This window comes from Crocuta crocuta, unplaced genomic scaffold, assembly GCF_008692635.1.
Source record: "Crocuta crocuta isolate KB4526 unplaced genomic scaffold, BGI_CrCroc_1.0 scaffold334, whole genome shotgun sequence".
Classification (NCBI taxonomy): domain Eukaryota; kingdom Metazoa; phylum Chordata; class Mammalia; order Carnivora; family Hyaenidae; genus Crocuta; species Crocuta crocuta.
The window spans coordinates 5,407,545-5,420,077 of NW_027533260.1; the positions used below are offsets into that span (position 1 = coordinate 5,407,545).

Sequence of the window (12,533 nt, forward strand, 5' to 3'; positions counted from 1 at the left end):
CCCCCAGCCCCTCCCCCCTCAGCCCCAGGAGTACCTCTCCAAGCCCTGCTGCACCCACTCACCAGAACCACTGCCACTTCTCTCTGGCCCTGGTCACCAGTTCCTGCACCTTGTCCTGTACCCGGCTCCAAGGACTAGCCGCCAGCCCCGGTGGGGTGCTCGGTGGGGTGCTCGGGGAAGCGGCAGGCACTCCTCGCTGGCATGCTGGGTGGGAGCAGAGGGCAACGTGGGAGGGCTGGGACCCGAGGATCCCTCCTCTTCCCCTTCCCTCCATGCTCACGGTCACTCACTATCGCTCCCCTTGACGTCACTGCTGGTCTTCAGCTTTTATGTCCCTTTGATCACTTGTGTCCCTTTTAGCCATCGCCATCGGTCAATTTCTCATCACCCTCTGTGCCTACGGCCCCTCCTGCCACCCCTCTGTCTGCCTGTGGCGTTTCCCCCTCAGTTTGTAGCCGCATGTCTTTGACTCCTGTCCCCCTCCCGATGCCTCCTGTACTCCCCGGTCTGGCTGTCCCCCGGTCCTGGCTGTCCCCCGGTCCTCGGTCCTCCCTCCCGTGAGCCCCACGCTGTCCCCACCACCTCTGCAGGCAGTGGAGGGAGAGCTCCGAGGACTTCCCACCCCTAGGGACAGAGGTCGCAGGGCTGTGCCTCAGTTCCTCCCCGGGGCGATGGCGCTTCCCCTCCTTGCACACACCTCCCTGAGCGCCGCTCACGCACCAGGCGACGCCTCACCTACAGGCCCAGGCATCGCACGGGCGCGGGTGCAGAGATGCCCGTATGACCTGCAGGGTGCCTAAGCCAACGGTGAACCTCTCCAAACCTCAGTTTCCCCTTCTGTCGAAGGGGAGAAGGCCAGGATTTCTGGGAGAACTTGGAGCTAACATCTAACGCGCATAAGGCCCCTGGGGCGGCACCTCGCACATGGAGGCGCTACGTTAAGTGTTACCATTTTAAACGCACGCGCCAAGCCCAGGCAGGCTCCATTCAGACACCCTCACGGCGTCCACACACTCAAAGCCTCCGCATAAATCCCCCTAAAGACTCACACGCACACACAAACGTGTGCATGTACATTCACGGACACACACCTTTGCCGCGACATCATGTTCTTTGCCGCGACCAACACACACATAGCACCGCTGTCGTTTGTACCAGCCCCGCGGCCACCCCTCCCACGCGGCCACCAGGGCCACGTACTCCCAGAAAGGCACACGCATCTACGAGCCCTCATGCCAGCCGGTCACGCTCACGCCTTGCGCGGCTGCAGGGTCCCCACTCCCGTCCCTTCCTTCCTCACCCACAACACAGGCCAAGACCAGGACGCAGAAGCAGAGGGAGGGCAGGGCCTCGGGCCTGCGTCTGGGAACCAACATCCCTGGGGGCTCTGGTTCTCTGTTCCTCCGCTCTGCTCCCCAGGCTGGGGGAGGGGAGGCCGCGCGGAGCACAGCCCTCCCTTGGCTGCCTCCCCACGCCCCTTGGCAGGGACTTCAGAGAGAGAGGGGCCCAGGTGACAGTGACAAGCGGAGGCCTTGCCCGCCCCTGCTGGCCTCCCTCTTTCCTACCCTCCCAGCACTTTGGCCCTGACAGGGGAAGACGGACCTTTGGCCTCCTATGCTGAGTGGTAATCAAATCCTGCCTCCACCTCACCAGCGGGCCCCTCTTTCCGGCCTCAGTTTCCTCCTCTGTTAAATGGGCCCACAATCCCTACCTCAGGCAGGACTTTAATTGCATGAAATGATGCAAGGAAAGGTCTTAACAAGGAGCCTGTCAGTGGAGGTGCTCACGGGTCATGGCTGTTTATGATTTTTTTTTTAAATACTTTTATTTATTTCTAGGAGAGAGAGAGACAGCGTGAGCAGGGGAGGGTCAGAGAGAGAGGGAGACACAGACTCTGAAATAGGCTCCAGGCTCTGAGCTGGCAGTCAGCACAGAGCCCGACGCGGGGCTCGAACTCATGGACTGAGAGATCATGACCTGATCCAAAGTCAGACACTCAAAACAACTGAGCCCCCAGGCGCCCCAATGATTATTTCTTTCATATCGAAGACCCCTTGGGCACTGGGCCATAGGCCAGACACACTCTCACCGTGTGACCTGGGCAACTCCAATTCCTTCTCTAGGCCTCAGTGTTTTCATCTGTAAAGTGGGGGTGGTAATAAGTGCCTGTCTCCTAGAGTCCGTGTATAGGCTGGGTGAGGCTCTCTGAGAGAAAGTTCCAGGTGCATGTAGGAGGAGGTTGTCAGTATCAGGCTCAGGCCCAATATTAGGAAGAAAGAAAATGAAAGGAAGGAAGGAAGGAAATAAATGAGACTTTTTCTCTCGGAGGACCCAGCCATAAGCCAGGGCACACAGCTTGGCCAGGGGACCATGGACTGGATTCCTTGGTCCTGATTTGCCAGGTAAAATACAGGATGTCCATGTGAATTTAGAATAATTATAAGTTCTTATTTTAGTATAAGTCTGTCCCATGCAATATTTGGGAATTATACTAGAAATTATTTGTTATTTATCTGAAATTCAAATCTCACCGGGAGGCTGTTCTTTTTTTAAAACATTTTTTTAAAGTTTATTTCTGTTGAGAGGGAGAGGGAGAGAGCATGCGTGCAGGGGAGAGGCCGCGAGAAGAGGAGCGAGGGAATCCCCAGCAGGCTCCGCTCTATCAGCAGGGTCCCATCTCACGAACTGCAAGCTCATGACCTGAGCCGAAACCAAGAGTCGGTCAAGCGACCGACTGAGCACCCAGGTGCCCCCAGGGTGGGGGTGGGGGGGCTGTATTTTTATGTGGAGACTCTGACAACCGCACTTTGGCCACAACCTGAACAACTAGACAGTAGCCCTCCCTTTATGCACGGTGTCAGTGACCCAAGGTCAACTAAGGTTTGGAGGCAGATGACCTGACAATATGCCAGCAGGTCAATAATCACCTAATACTGTGTCACGGTGTCCATGTCATTGCCCTTCATCTCATCACGGGGACATCTTATCATCTCATATCATCACAAGAAGAGGGGTGAGCGTCGTACAATAAGATGTTTGGGGGGGGAATCACGGTCACATAACTTTTATTACAATGTATTATTGTAATTGCTCTACTTTACTATTAGTCATAGCTGTTCATCTCTTACTGTGTCTGATTGTATACGTTGAACTTTATCATAGGTGTGTGCGGGGAGGAGAAGACAGTGTATCTGGGGTTTGGCACTCACTATCTGTGGTTTCAAGTGTCCACTGGAGATTGGGGTCCCTTCGCCACAGATAAGGGGCACTCACTGTACAGTTTGGTCCTGACCCATCCACTGCCAGAGAACGCACCCCTTTCCAGGGGCCCCGACACGGGCTCGGGCACACAGTAGGTACTCAATGAATGTGCCCAGCGTTCTTCACTAACAAAATCAGCAAAATAAAACCTCCTAGAGGGGCGCGTGGGCGGCTCCGTCCGACTCCTGACTTTGGCTCAAGTCGTGATCTCCCAGTTCGTGGGTTCGAGCCCCGTGTTGGGCTCTGCGCTGACAATGCAGATCCTGTTTGGGATTCTCTCTCTCTCTCCTTCTCTCTCTGCTCCTTCCCGACTTATGCTCTCTCTTTCTCTCAAAATAAATAAACATTAAAAACAACAACAACTGAACACCTCCTAGAATTTCTATTTGGGATGTTGAGAAAGTTCCAGGCATGGAGGGTGCTGATGGTAGCACAACTTGTGAGTGGGGTTGATGTCACTCAACTGTACCCTTAAAATGGCTAAAATGGTAAATTTTATGTCATGTATTTGAATAAAGAATACATACATTTGTTACGTATTTTAAGAAAAAAGAAAAAGAGGGGTGACTGGGTGGCTCAGTCGGTTGAGCATCCGAGTTCAACTCAGGTCATGATCTCACGGTTCGTGGTTTCGAGCCCCGCGTCAGGCTCTGTGCTGACAGCTTGGAGCCTGGAGCTTGCTTCAGATACTGTGTCTCTTTCTCTCTCTGCCCCTCCCCCGCTCATGCTCTGTTTCTGTCTCAAAAATAAATAAACATTAAAAAAAATTTTTTAAGATGAAAAAAGAAAAAGAAAAACCCACCGTGCATTGCATTAGGAGAAGCACAAGGTCGGGGTTCAGAGGTTTGCTTCGCATCTTCCCTTCTGTGTGACTTGGTGCGAGTTGCTTAACGTCTCTGGACCGGCTGCTTCATCCATGACTGGGAGCCATGGACTACCTACCCCAGAGAGCAAAGGAGATCATTTATGTAAACTGCCGAGAGCAGCACCAGATACACCAGGGAGGTGCTCGGTCAAGGTCAGTGACTGTTGATTAACCTTGTGTTTTGTGAGCAGGTGCCAAAAGTGGGGCTTTGGTGCCTGAACTCATTGATTTAACACAACAGAGCTCTGAGGTGGGCTCCTCTATCATTCCCATTTTACAGATGAGGAAACTGAGCCTCGGGGATGGGAAGGGAGGCCACTTACCAATGGCTCCTCAAACAGCATTTCGAGGGGTGCATTTGAACCCTACTCTCTCAGATCTAGCCAAGCCAGGACACCCCCTGACACACGTCTCCTACCTGAGGCCCAGAGGCCAGGAGGGTGGTTGGATCAGGGCTGGCAGCAGGGTGGGCCTGGGGGAGGTCTCTGACCCCTGCCCCAGGTCCAAGGTCAGTGTGGGCTGTTTGCTGGTTGCAATGTTTGTCCATCCCGGGGACAGGAACAGGCTGAAGGCCGTTCAGGGTGGACCTCAGAGTCAGCTCAATAACAACTGGGAGTGGGGCGATGGGGGGCAGAGACAGAGGTCCCAAGAGGGAGTGGGTTTGGGCACAGCAGGCCCCGAGACCCCAGTGCATGTGTTTGGGGGATGGCAGAGAGTACCTCCGAGCCTGCAGCAACGTGTCCAAGAGGCCACCAGACCCCAGATCAGTCCCCCCACTCCTCCAGTCCAGACCTCCCTCCTGAATCCCAGAACTCGCCTCCCTTCCAGCACTTTCTAAGCACTCACCTCCTTCCTCTGCACCTCTGCACCTCTGGGTTCTGGGAGGGAAGTCTGGGGCAGACGAGATGGTTGAAACATGCCCTCCTTTATTATCTCTTCTTTCTTCTTCCTGGCCGGGAAATTCTCCTTTCGTTAATTTTTTTTATTTCTGAGAGAGAGAGAGAGAGACAGCGTGAACAGGGGAGGGACAGAGAGAGAGAGGAAGGCACAGAATCTGAAACAGGCTCCAGGCTCTGAGCTGGCTGTCAGCACAGAACCCGACGCGGGGCTCGAACCCATGAACCGTGAGCCGAAGTCGGACGCTTAACCGATGGAGCCACCCAAGTGCCCCTTCTTTCGTTAATTTTTAAAAACGGAGATATTCGCAAACCGAAACACTCGCCCTCTTCAAGTGTGCAATTCGACGTTGTTTAGTAGGTTTGCAGAGTTGTGCAGCCATCACCAGCCTCCGATTCCAGGACATTGTCATCACCCTGAAAGGCAACTCCCACGAGCCCATCAGGGTCATTTCCATTGTCTTCTTCCCCTGGGCCAGCAGGACAATGGCTGACGATGGACTTTCCGTGTTTGTGGCTTCCCTATCCTGGGCATCATGGGAATGCAAACCTACACTCCGTGGTCTTTGGTGTGTGGCGTGTGAGGGCACTTCCTTCCTTTTTCGGGCAGAATGGTATTCACTGTATGGATTCACGTCTACACACGCCATGGGGATTTGCTTATCGTTCCTCAGTTGATCGGCATTTGGGTTCTTTCCACCTTTTGGCTGTCGTGAACAATGCTGCTACGAACAGCCCCGCATACATTTTTGCGTGAACCTGTGTGCAGTTCTGGGTGGATAGAGACCTAGTAATGGGGCTGCCGGTGGGTCAGTTGAACGCTTTGAGGAACCGCGCTAAACTGTTCCAAAATGGCTCCGTTCATTCGCTTTTGTATCCGGTTTTTCCTTCATGTATTTGTTGGTGAACCTTCATGGGGATGAAAATCGTGTGGCTTCTCACGCTCTTCCCCCGTTCTCGCTGACCACTTCTGGATTGTCTTTTGGGTTTCAGGTGCTGTGTCGCCCCCTCCAGGGAGCCCTCCCGGACCAGCTACCCAGAACCAGGTGCTCACAGGAGCCCCCCATCCCTGCCCTGTCAGCTGTGTGGAGTAGGGGCCATGGGTGAGGCTGTCTGAATGGGCTGCCTCTGCCCCAGAGTCTGAATGCTTCTACAAACATGCTTGGGACTCTCTGGGTGGTTTTTGTTGTTTTTTGTTTTGATGTGATCAGGGCTGTTTCCTCTCTGAGGTCCTGATGGTAAGTTTGTAAACCTGAGAACAAATGTATCAGCTCTAAATATAAAGTGTAAAAAGAGGGGCACCTGAGTGGCTCAATCAATTGAGAGTCCCACTTCAGCTCGGGTCGTGATCTTGTGGTTGGTGAGTTCAAGCCCCACATCGGGCGCTCTGCTGTCAGCGCAGAGCCTGCTTCGGGTCCATTGTCTACCCCCCACCCCCCACCTCTGCTGCACTGCACCTCCCCTGCTGGCGCTCTCTCTCTCTCAAAACATTAAAACAAAATCTCAAAATTAGAATGAATGAAGGGCGCCTGGGTGGCTCAGTCTGTTAAGCGTCTGACTGTTGGTTTTGGCTCAGGTCCTGATCCTGTGGTTCGTGGGTTCAAGCCCCGTGTAGGGCTCCTTCTCTCTCTCTGCCCTTCCCTCTACCTCTCTCAAAAATAAATAAATGAACATTAAAAAATTTAAAAAAATTAGAATGAATGAGTTCACGAATGGTTAACAAATGGTAATCAAGCATCTACATGTTAGCTGGTCTTTGGAACACACATGTTCATTCAGGGATTTAAGATGAATTGCTCGAGGGGCACCTGAGTGGCTCAGTCCACTGAGCGTCAGTCAGACTTCAGCCCAGGTCATGATCTCATGATCTCAGGCTCTATGCTGTCAGATTCCGCACTTGGGATTCTGTCTCTGTCTCTCTCTCTCTCTCTCTCTCTCTGCCCACCCCCTGCTCTCTCTCTCAAAATAAATAAACTAAAAAAAGAAAAAAAGAAAAAGAAGTATTGCTCGAGCTCTCCCTGTGTGCCAGGCGCTGTGATGGGCACTTGGGAGGGAGAGGCACTGAAGAAGACAAGCAACCTCCGTGAACTTGACATCCCAGCAGTGGGAGACACAGGCAGCAAACAAGTAGGGCGATTGGGAGAGAAGTATGGGGGGGACCCCGATGGGGAGGTGGCTGTTGAACAGAGACCTGAAGGAGATGAGGTGTGAGCCAGGCAGATAGCTGGACATCTCCAGAGAGAACATTCCAGGCAAGGGGAACAGCAAATGCAAAGGCCCTGGGGTAAGAGCTAGCTCAGTGCGTTGGAGGAAGCTGAGGAGTTGCACACGAGGGAGGAAGGGGGAGAAGCAGAGGGGTGACCTGGCCAGTTAGTGCAGAGCCGACAGCCTCTCTCATAAGATCTTGGAGTTTTCCTCTGAGGGTGGAAGGAGGGTTCTGAGCAGAGGAAGATTGTGATGTGACTTGTACTGTAACAGGATCCCCCTGGCTGCCGAGTGGGAAGAGGGTATAGGAGCTTGAAGGGCTGATTTGGGTGGGGGAAATGGGGCATTAAGTACAGAGGGTTATATTTATTTCCCACCATAAAAAAATTTTTTTAATGTCTATTTATTTTGATAGAGACAGAGCACGAGCAGGTGAGGGGGAGAGAGAGAGGGAGACACAGAATCTGAAGCAGATTCCAGGCTCTGAGCTGTCAGCACAGAGCCCAACGCGGGGCTCGAACTCACAAACCACGAGATCATGATCTGAGCTGAAGTCGGACCCTTAACCCACTGAGCCACCCAGGTGCCCCAAGAATGTACTGCTTCTCAGGTACGCAGGTCTTCACCAGCATCTGGCATTTTTCCAATCTCTTACTTTCGGCCAGGTCTCCAGAAGCTGACTGGTATCTTTGGTGGTTTTCATCTAATTGCCCCTGAGTCTGAGCCTCTCTTCAAAAGTGGAGGGTGCACTCACTCCGTGAACTGCTTGCTGTCCATCTTCTCTGTCCCTGTGCTTTTCTAACCTGAGAGCTTTGCGGGGGGCAGAGGGAGGGCAGGGGTTGGGGTTGGGGGGGTGGCAGGGTGGTTAGGAAAATGCGTGAAAAATAAGTTGGCTCCAAAATGCTGGAAACATGGCCAAGTAAAGGGTGGTGATTGATTCACTCGGCGCAGAATATAGCCTTTTGCCAACCACCGCGAGATGCTCATGTGAGTTGTACCTAGTGAGGGACGTGGGTGTGCTTTAATATGCTGCAGATGAGCAAATAAGGCCCATGGCCAGGTGTATGTGTGTGGTTGTAGCGGGTGAGTCTGGGACCGTGACTCAGGCACAGGGAAAGTGAAGTAAGAATGCGTTCCTGGCCGCCCCCCACCACCCAGCCTCATTCGAATCCCACCTCTCCCCACTGGTGGCTGGGTCACATCACATCAGCGGCTTTAGCCTTCTGCGCCTCAGTTTCTTCGTCTGTAAAATAGGGGCGGTGACAGCGTCTGCCTCAGAGGCGTTTGGTAAAAATGTATCATTTAGGGATTTTTTTTTTTCTTTTCAGAGGGAGAAGAATTATGCCACCAAGTATCACCGAACCCCTGTACCATGCTCCAGTCCTGTGCTTGGACTATGGCTGGGGACAGCAGTGACGGGGCAGACAGTCCGACAGGAGAGACAGACCCATCGCCAGACAGCGATGACCCAGAGTGGGCAGCGCTCGGATGGAGAAGCTTGACCCAACCTGGGGGTTAAGGAGGGCTTCCTGGAGGAGGGGGCATCAAAGTTGCCTTGGACGCTGGGGATTGTGTCGATCTTTTTCGGGGCTCTAGCCCGTGTCCTCCCCTTGCTGCCTTCCACAGAGCCCCCTTTATTACCCATTTTAAGTGTAATGAATACCTATGGCCCCATTCATTTGAAGACAAGACCTTGCCTGTCTTCCCCAAAGGCGCAACCCCCATCCTGTCCCATAGCCTTCTGCCTCACAGCAAAGAAGCACTCAGAATTCTCTACGGTATTTTTATTGGAGGGTGGGGGTGGATTCATACGGGCATCCGCAAGGGAGCAGGAGTATGGGAAATTTCGGAGTCTCCTCCAGGGGCACAGCCCAGAGGAGAGAGGCAGCTCTCCTTGGTATTCAGTCCTGGAGTTTTCTGAAACCTTTGAGCCCCTCCTGCAATCGGCCAACAACAGTGGTCATCATTTTCCTGTAGGGGAGAGAGGAAGAGCTGTCACTGTGTTGTGACTCCCCTCAGGAAGCCCACCTCCTGCCCCTTACCTGACTCCCCGTCTCCCCCTCCCCCCAGAGAAGGAGCCAGACTCCCACATCTGTGAGATTGGGTGGGGCCCCGGGGTGGGTGGCCCAACTTTGGGGTTTCAGTTTTCAGAGCCCTTTGAACTCAGACCATTTCACCCGGGCTTAGCTGTCAAGGCTTGCTGTCTACTGAAACCCACTCTTTGCTAGCTTTCCCCTCCTTATTTATTCAAGGGCACTCTTCAGAGCCTCCTTATCTGGGCCCAGAATGCTCCCCTTGCTTGGAATGCGGATCTCTCCTTGATTATGTACAAAGCTTCTTGACTCAGGGCCTTTGTAGTCGCAGGGGACATTCTTCCCGTGCTTCTAGGCCTGGCTGGATTTTCCTAATCGTTCAGATCTCTTGTTCTTTTTTTAAAGTAAGACAGCCAAGCACCCCAGGAAGCAGTAAGACTTTAATTTTTTTTAGGTTTATTTATTTTTGAGAGAGAGAGAGAGAGAGAGCGCGCGCGCGTGAGTGCAGGGAGGGGCAGAGAGGGAAGGAGACACAGAATCCGCACAGAGCCCGCCACGGGGCTCGAACTCATGAACCAGGAGATCATGACCTGAGCCGATGTCGGACACTTAAACTTAACCGGCTGAGACACCCAGGCGCCCCAGCAATAACACTTTAAATTGAGATCTGAAAAGGAGCGCCTGGCTGGCTCAGTCAGTGAAGGATGCGACTCTTGATCTCCGCATCGTGAGTTCAAGCCCCATGTTGAGCATAGCGCTTACTTAAAAAAGGTCTCCACTTCAGAGAGGAGCCAATCACGAAATCTGCAAAAGCCTGTCCCCAGTCCTTGGATGTCTGTAAGGCTACCCTGCTTAATGTCATCTCGGTGCTTCGCTCTGTTTGGGCTAATCTTCTGGAAGTTCACAGGTTTCAGGGGCGCCTGGGTGGCTCAGTCAGTTAAGCAGCCGACTTTGGCTCAGGTCATGATCTCAGTTTGTGAGTTTGAGCCCCACGTCAGGCTGTGTGCTGACAGCTTGGAGCCTGGAACCTGCTTTGGATTCTGTGTCTCCTTCTCTCTCTGTCCCTCCCCTGTTCACGCTGTCTGTCTGTCTGTCTGTCGCTCTCAAAAATAAACCTTAAAAAAAAAAGTTCGGGGCGCCTGGGTGGCTCAGTCGGTTAAGCGTCCGACTTCAGCTCAGGTCATGATCTCACAGTTCGTGGGTTCAAGCCCCGCGTCGGGCTCTGTACTGACAGCCCAGCGCCTGGAGGCTGCTTCTGATTCTGTGTCTCCCTCCCTCTGACCCTCCCCTGCTCATGCTGTCTCTCTCTCAGAAAAAAAAAAAAAAGTTCACAGGTTTCACAGTCTGCTCCCTGTGGGCTGAGACTTTATCTTACTCACCACTACTATTCTCCACATTGGAAGAGTCCCAGACACCTGGCCCCGTAAATATTTGTTCATGAATGAATGATTCTCTAACACACCAGATGGAGTCAGTGTTGGTTAAACAGCGCACTGAGCATTCACAATGCACCAGGCACTATACAAATCCCTCGTTTACTTCTCAGAACCATCTATTTCACAGTCCCGGAAAAAGAGATCTCGAGATCTACTCCCGAGATCACAGAGAGTCGTGAATCTTTGCTGGCTCGTGGACCCAGGTCTGACTGATTCCCAAGCTTGATCTGTCACCACCATGCAGGACCATCTCTACAGTGTGGTCTAGACGTGAATCGGGAACCTGTCCCCCATATCTGTGCACCCTGTGAGCCAGCTGTGACAGCGGGGAAGTTGTCAGCTGCTCTGAGCCTCAGTTTCCCCGCTCTGTTAATCGACCGACCCCGACCTCCCAAGACAGCCCTGGGAAGATTGCTAACCCGGTCTTCTCAGGAATGCTCTTGAAGGCGTCCCTCAGGGTGTTACCAAACTCCTTCAGCGAATTCGGGATGTTCTTGAAGGTGCTGGCAATATCTGGGGCCCCTTGGGCCGGGGCTGGGCCTGTCCAGAGATAGGCAGGGGTACAAAACTTTCAGTATTGGGAGACCTTAGGATGAGATCCCGGGGACGGCAGAGGAGATACTGTACTTGAAAGTGATTCTTGGAGGTTATGGTGTTAGAATCGGACGGACAGATCGGGGTGCAGGGGTGCAGGGAGCGGGTACTCAAGCGACCAGATGGAGCTCCAGCAGCTGGGTATTAACTTACTCTCAGCACGGCCTCCTCCCCCGCCCCTTTCCGGACTGTAAAAGCAGGACAACCAATCGTAGAGCCGCGCGAGTCCATACATCATCGGTTGCTAGGGCTTCCCGGACAGATTTGCCACTCGCTGGACCGCCCCTCGGAGAGCCCTCACCCAACTTTGCCGGGGTCGGGGATGGGGTGTCGGTGAGACATAGGAAAACCAGGGCACCGAAGGGGCCGCTGAGCTCTCAAGGGGCCTCTAAGTTTGGGCCCCAGGCCCGTGTCCAACTTCAAGCTTCCAAATCTCAAATTCCCATATTCTCCTCTCCCACGTTTACCTTCCAAGAGCATCAACAGAACCACCACCAAAACGGGGAGCCACAGGATGAGCCTCATGGCTGGGCCGAAGGGGCACTCTGCAAGCAGAAGCAGGGGTGGGAGCGATCGGTGACACCCCTCGCTCCCCGAAGTCCCTTCCACCCCCTTTGCTCTTGGAAGGGCGTCCCTCCCGAAACGAGCACCAACCTGGATCTGTCCAGCCACAGCAACGTGGGGCGGGAGGTCCTGGCCCGGCCCAGGCCTTTATGCGCTGGGGAGGAGGAGGGGGCGGGGAAGGTTAATCCCTCCCCCTCAGCCTCCTATCCAGTCCTGTGCCCACCTACCTTTTCCTCTTCTGCCCCTGGCTGGTGGGGGCGGGAGGTTCAGGTGGGGCCTGGCACACCCCTTAGGCCTAAAGCCTCTTGCTGTTCAGCACCTGCACCCCCAGATCTCCCTCACCGTTGGTGGATCTCAGCCCCTCGTAGTCCCTTCCCCACATCCAGGGGCTNGGAGGGTCAGAGAGAGAGGGAGACACAGAATCTGAAACAGGCTCCAGGCTCTGAGCTGTCAGCACAGAGCCCGATGCGGGGCTCGAACCCACAAACCGTGAGATGATGACCTGAGCCGAAGTCGGCCGCTTCACGGACTGAGCCACCCAGGCGCCCCTGCTAACCACCTTTCTATAGGCTTCAGGGGGTGTCTCTGTCACTCAGTAACTGTAACTCACTTCGCTGTAGCTCCCCAGGCCTCCTCTTCCACACCCTCTCCTTTCTCAGCAAGCCTCTTCAGCGCCCGC

The 12,533-nt window shown here is 53.8% G+C and overlaps 2 protein-coding genes across 3 annotated transcripts in view; both read right to left on the reverse strand.

Annotated features, from left to right (window-relative positions):
* The window catches only part of APOC4 (apolipoprotein C4), a 4,504-nt gene extending 321 nt beyond the window's left edge, over window positions 1-4,183 (reverse strand). The window contains exons 1-2 of one of the 2 annotated variants that reach the window (XM_077747361.1): window positions 4,064-4,183; window positions 63-204 (exon numbers count right to left, since the gene is read on the reverse strand). In XM_077747361.1, the coding sequence (XP_077603487.1) occupies window positions 63-204; window positions 4,064-4,070 (149 nt within the window). In that variant the 5' untranslated portion in view covers window positions 4,071-4,183. Of the gene's footprint in view, window positions 1-62; window positions 205-1,300; window positions 1,421-4,063 lie in introns of those variants that run through there. The other variant, XM_077747360.1, reaches the window with a different exon arrangement.
* A 4,813-nt stretch (window positions 4,184-8,996) lies between these two features.
* APOC1 (apolipoprotein C1) lies at window positions 8,997-12,014 on the reverse strand. The gene is made up of 4 exons (XM_077747282.1): window positions 11,945-12,014; window positions 11,758-11,835; window positions 11,116-11,236; window positions 8,997-9,198 (listed from the first exon to the last, which is right to left on the reverse strand). The coding sequence occupies exons 2-4, from the start codon at window positions 11,813-11,815 to the stop codon at window positions 9,129-9,131; spliced, it is 249 nt and encodes an 82-aa protein (XP_077603408.1). The 5' UTR covers window positions 11,816-11,835; window positions 11,945-12,014; the 3' UTR covers window positions 8,997-9,128.
* Between the last annotated feature and the right edge of the window lie 519 nt (window positions 12,015-12,533).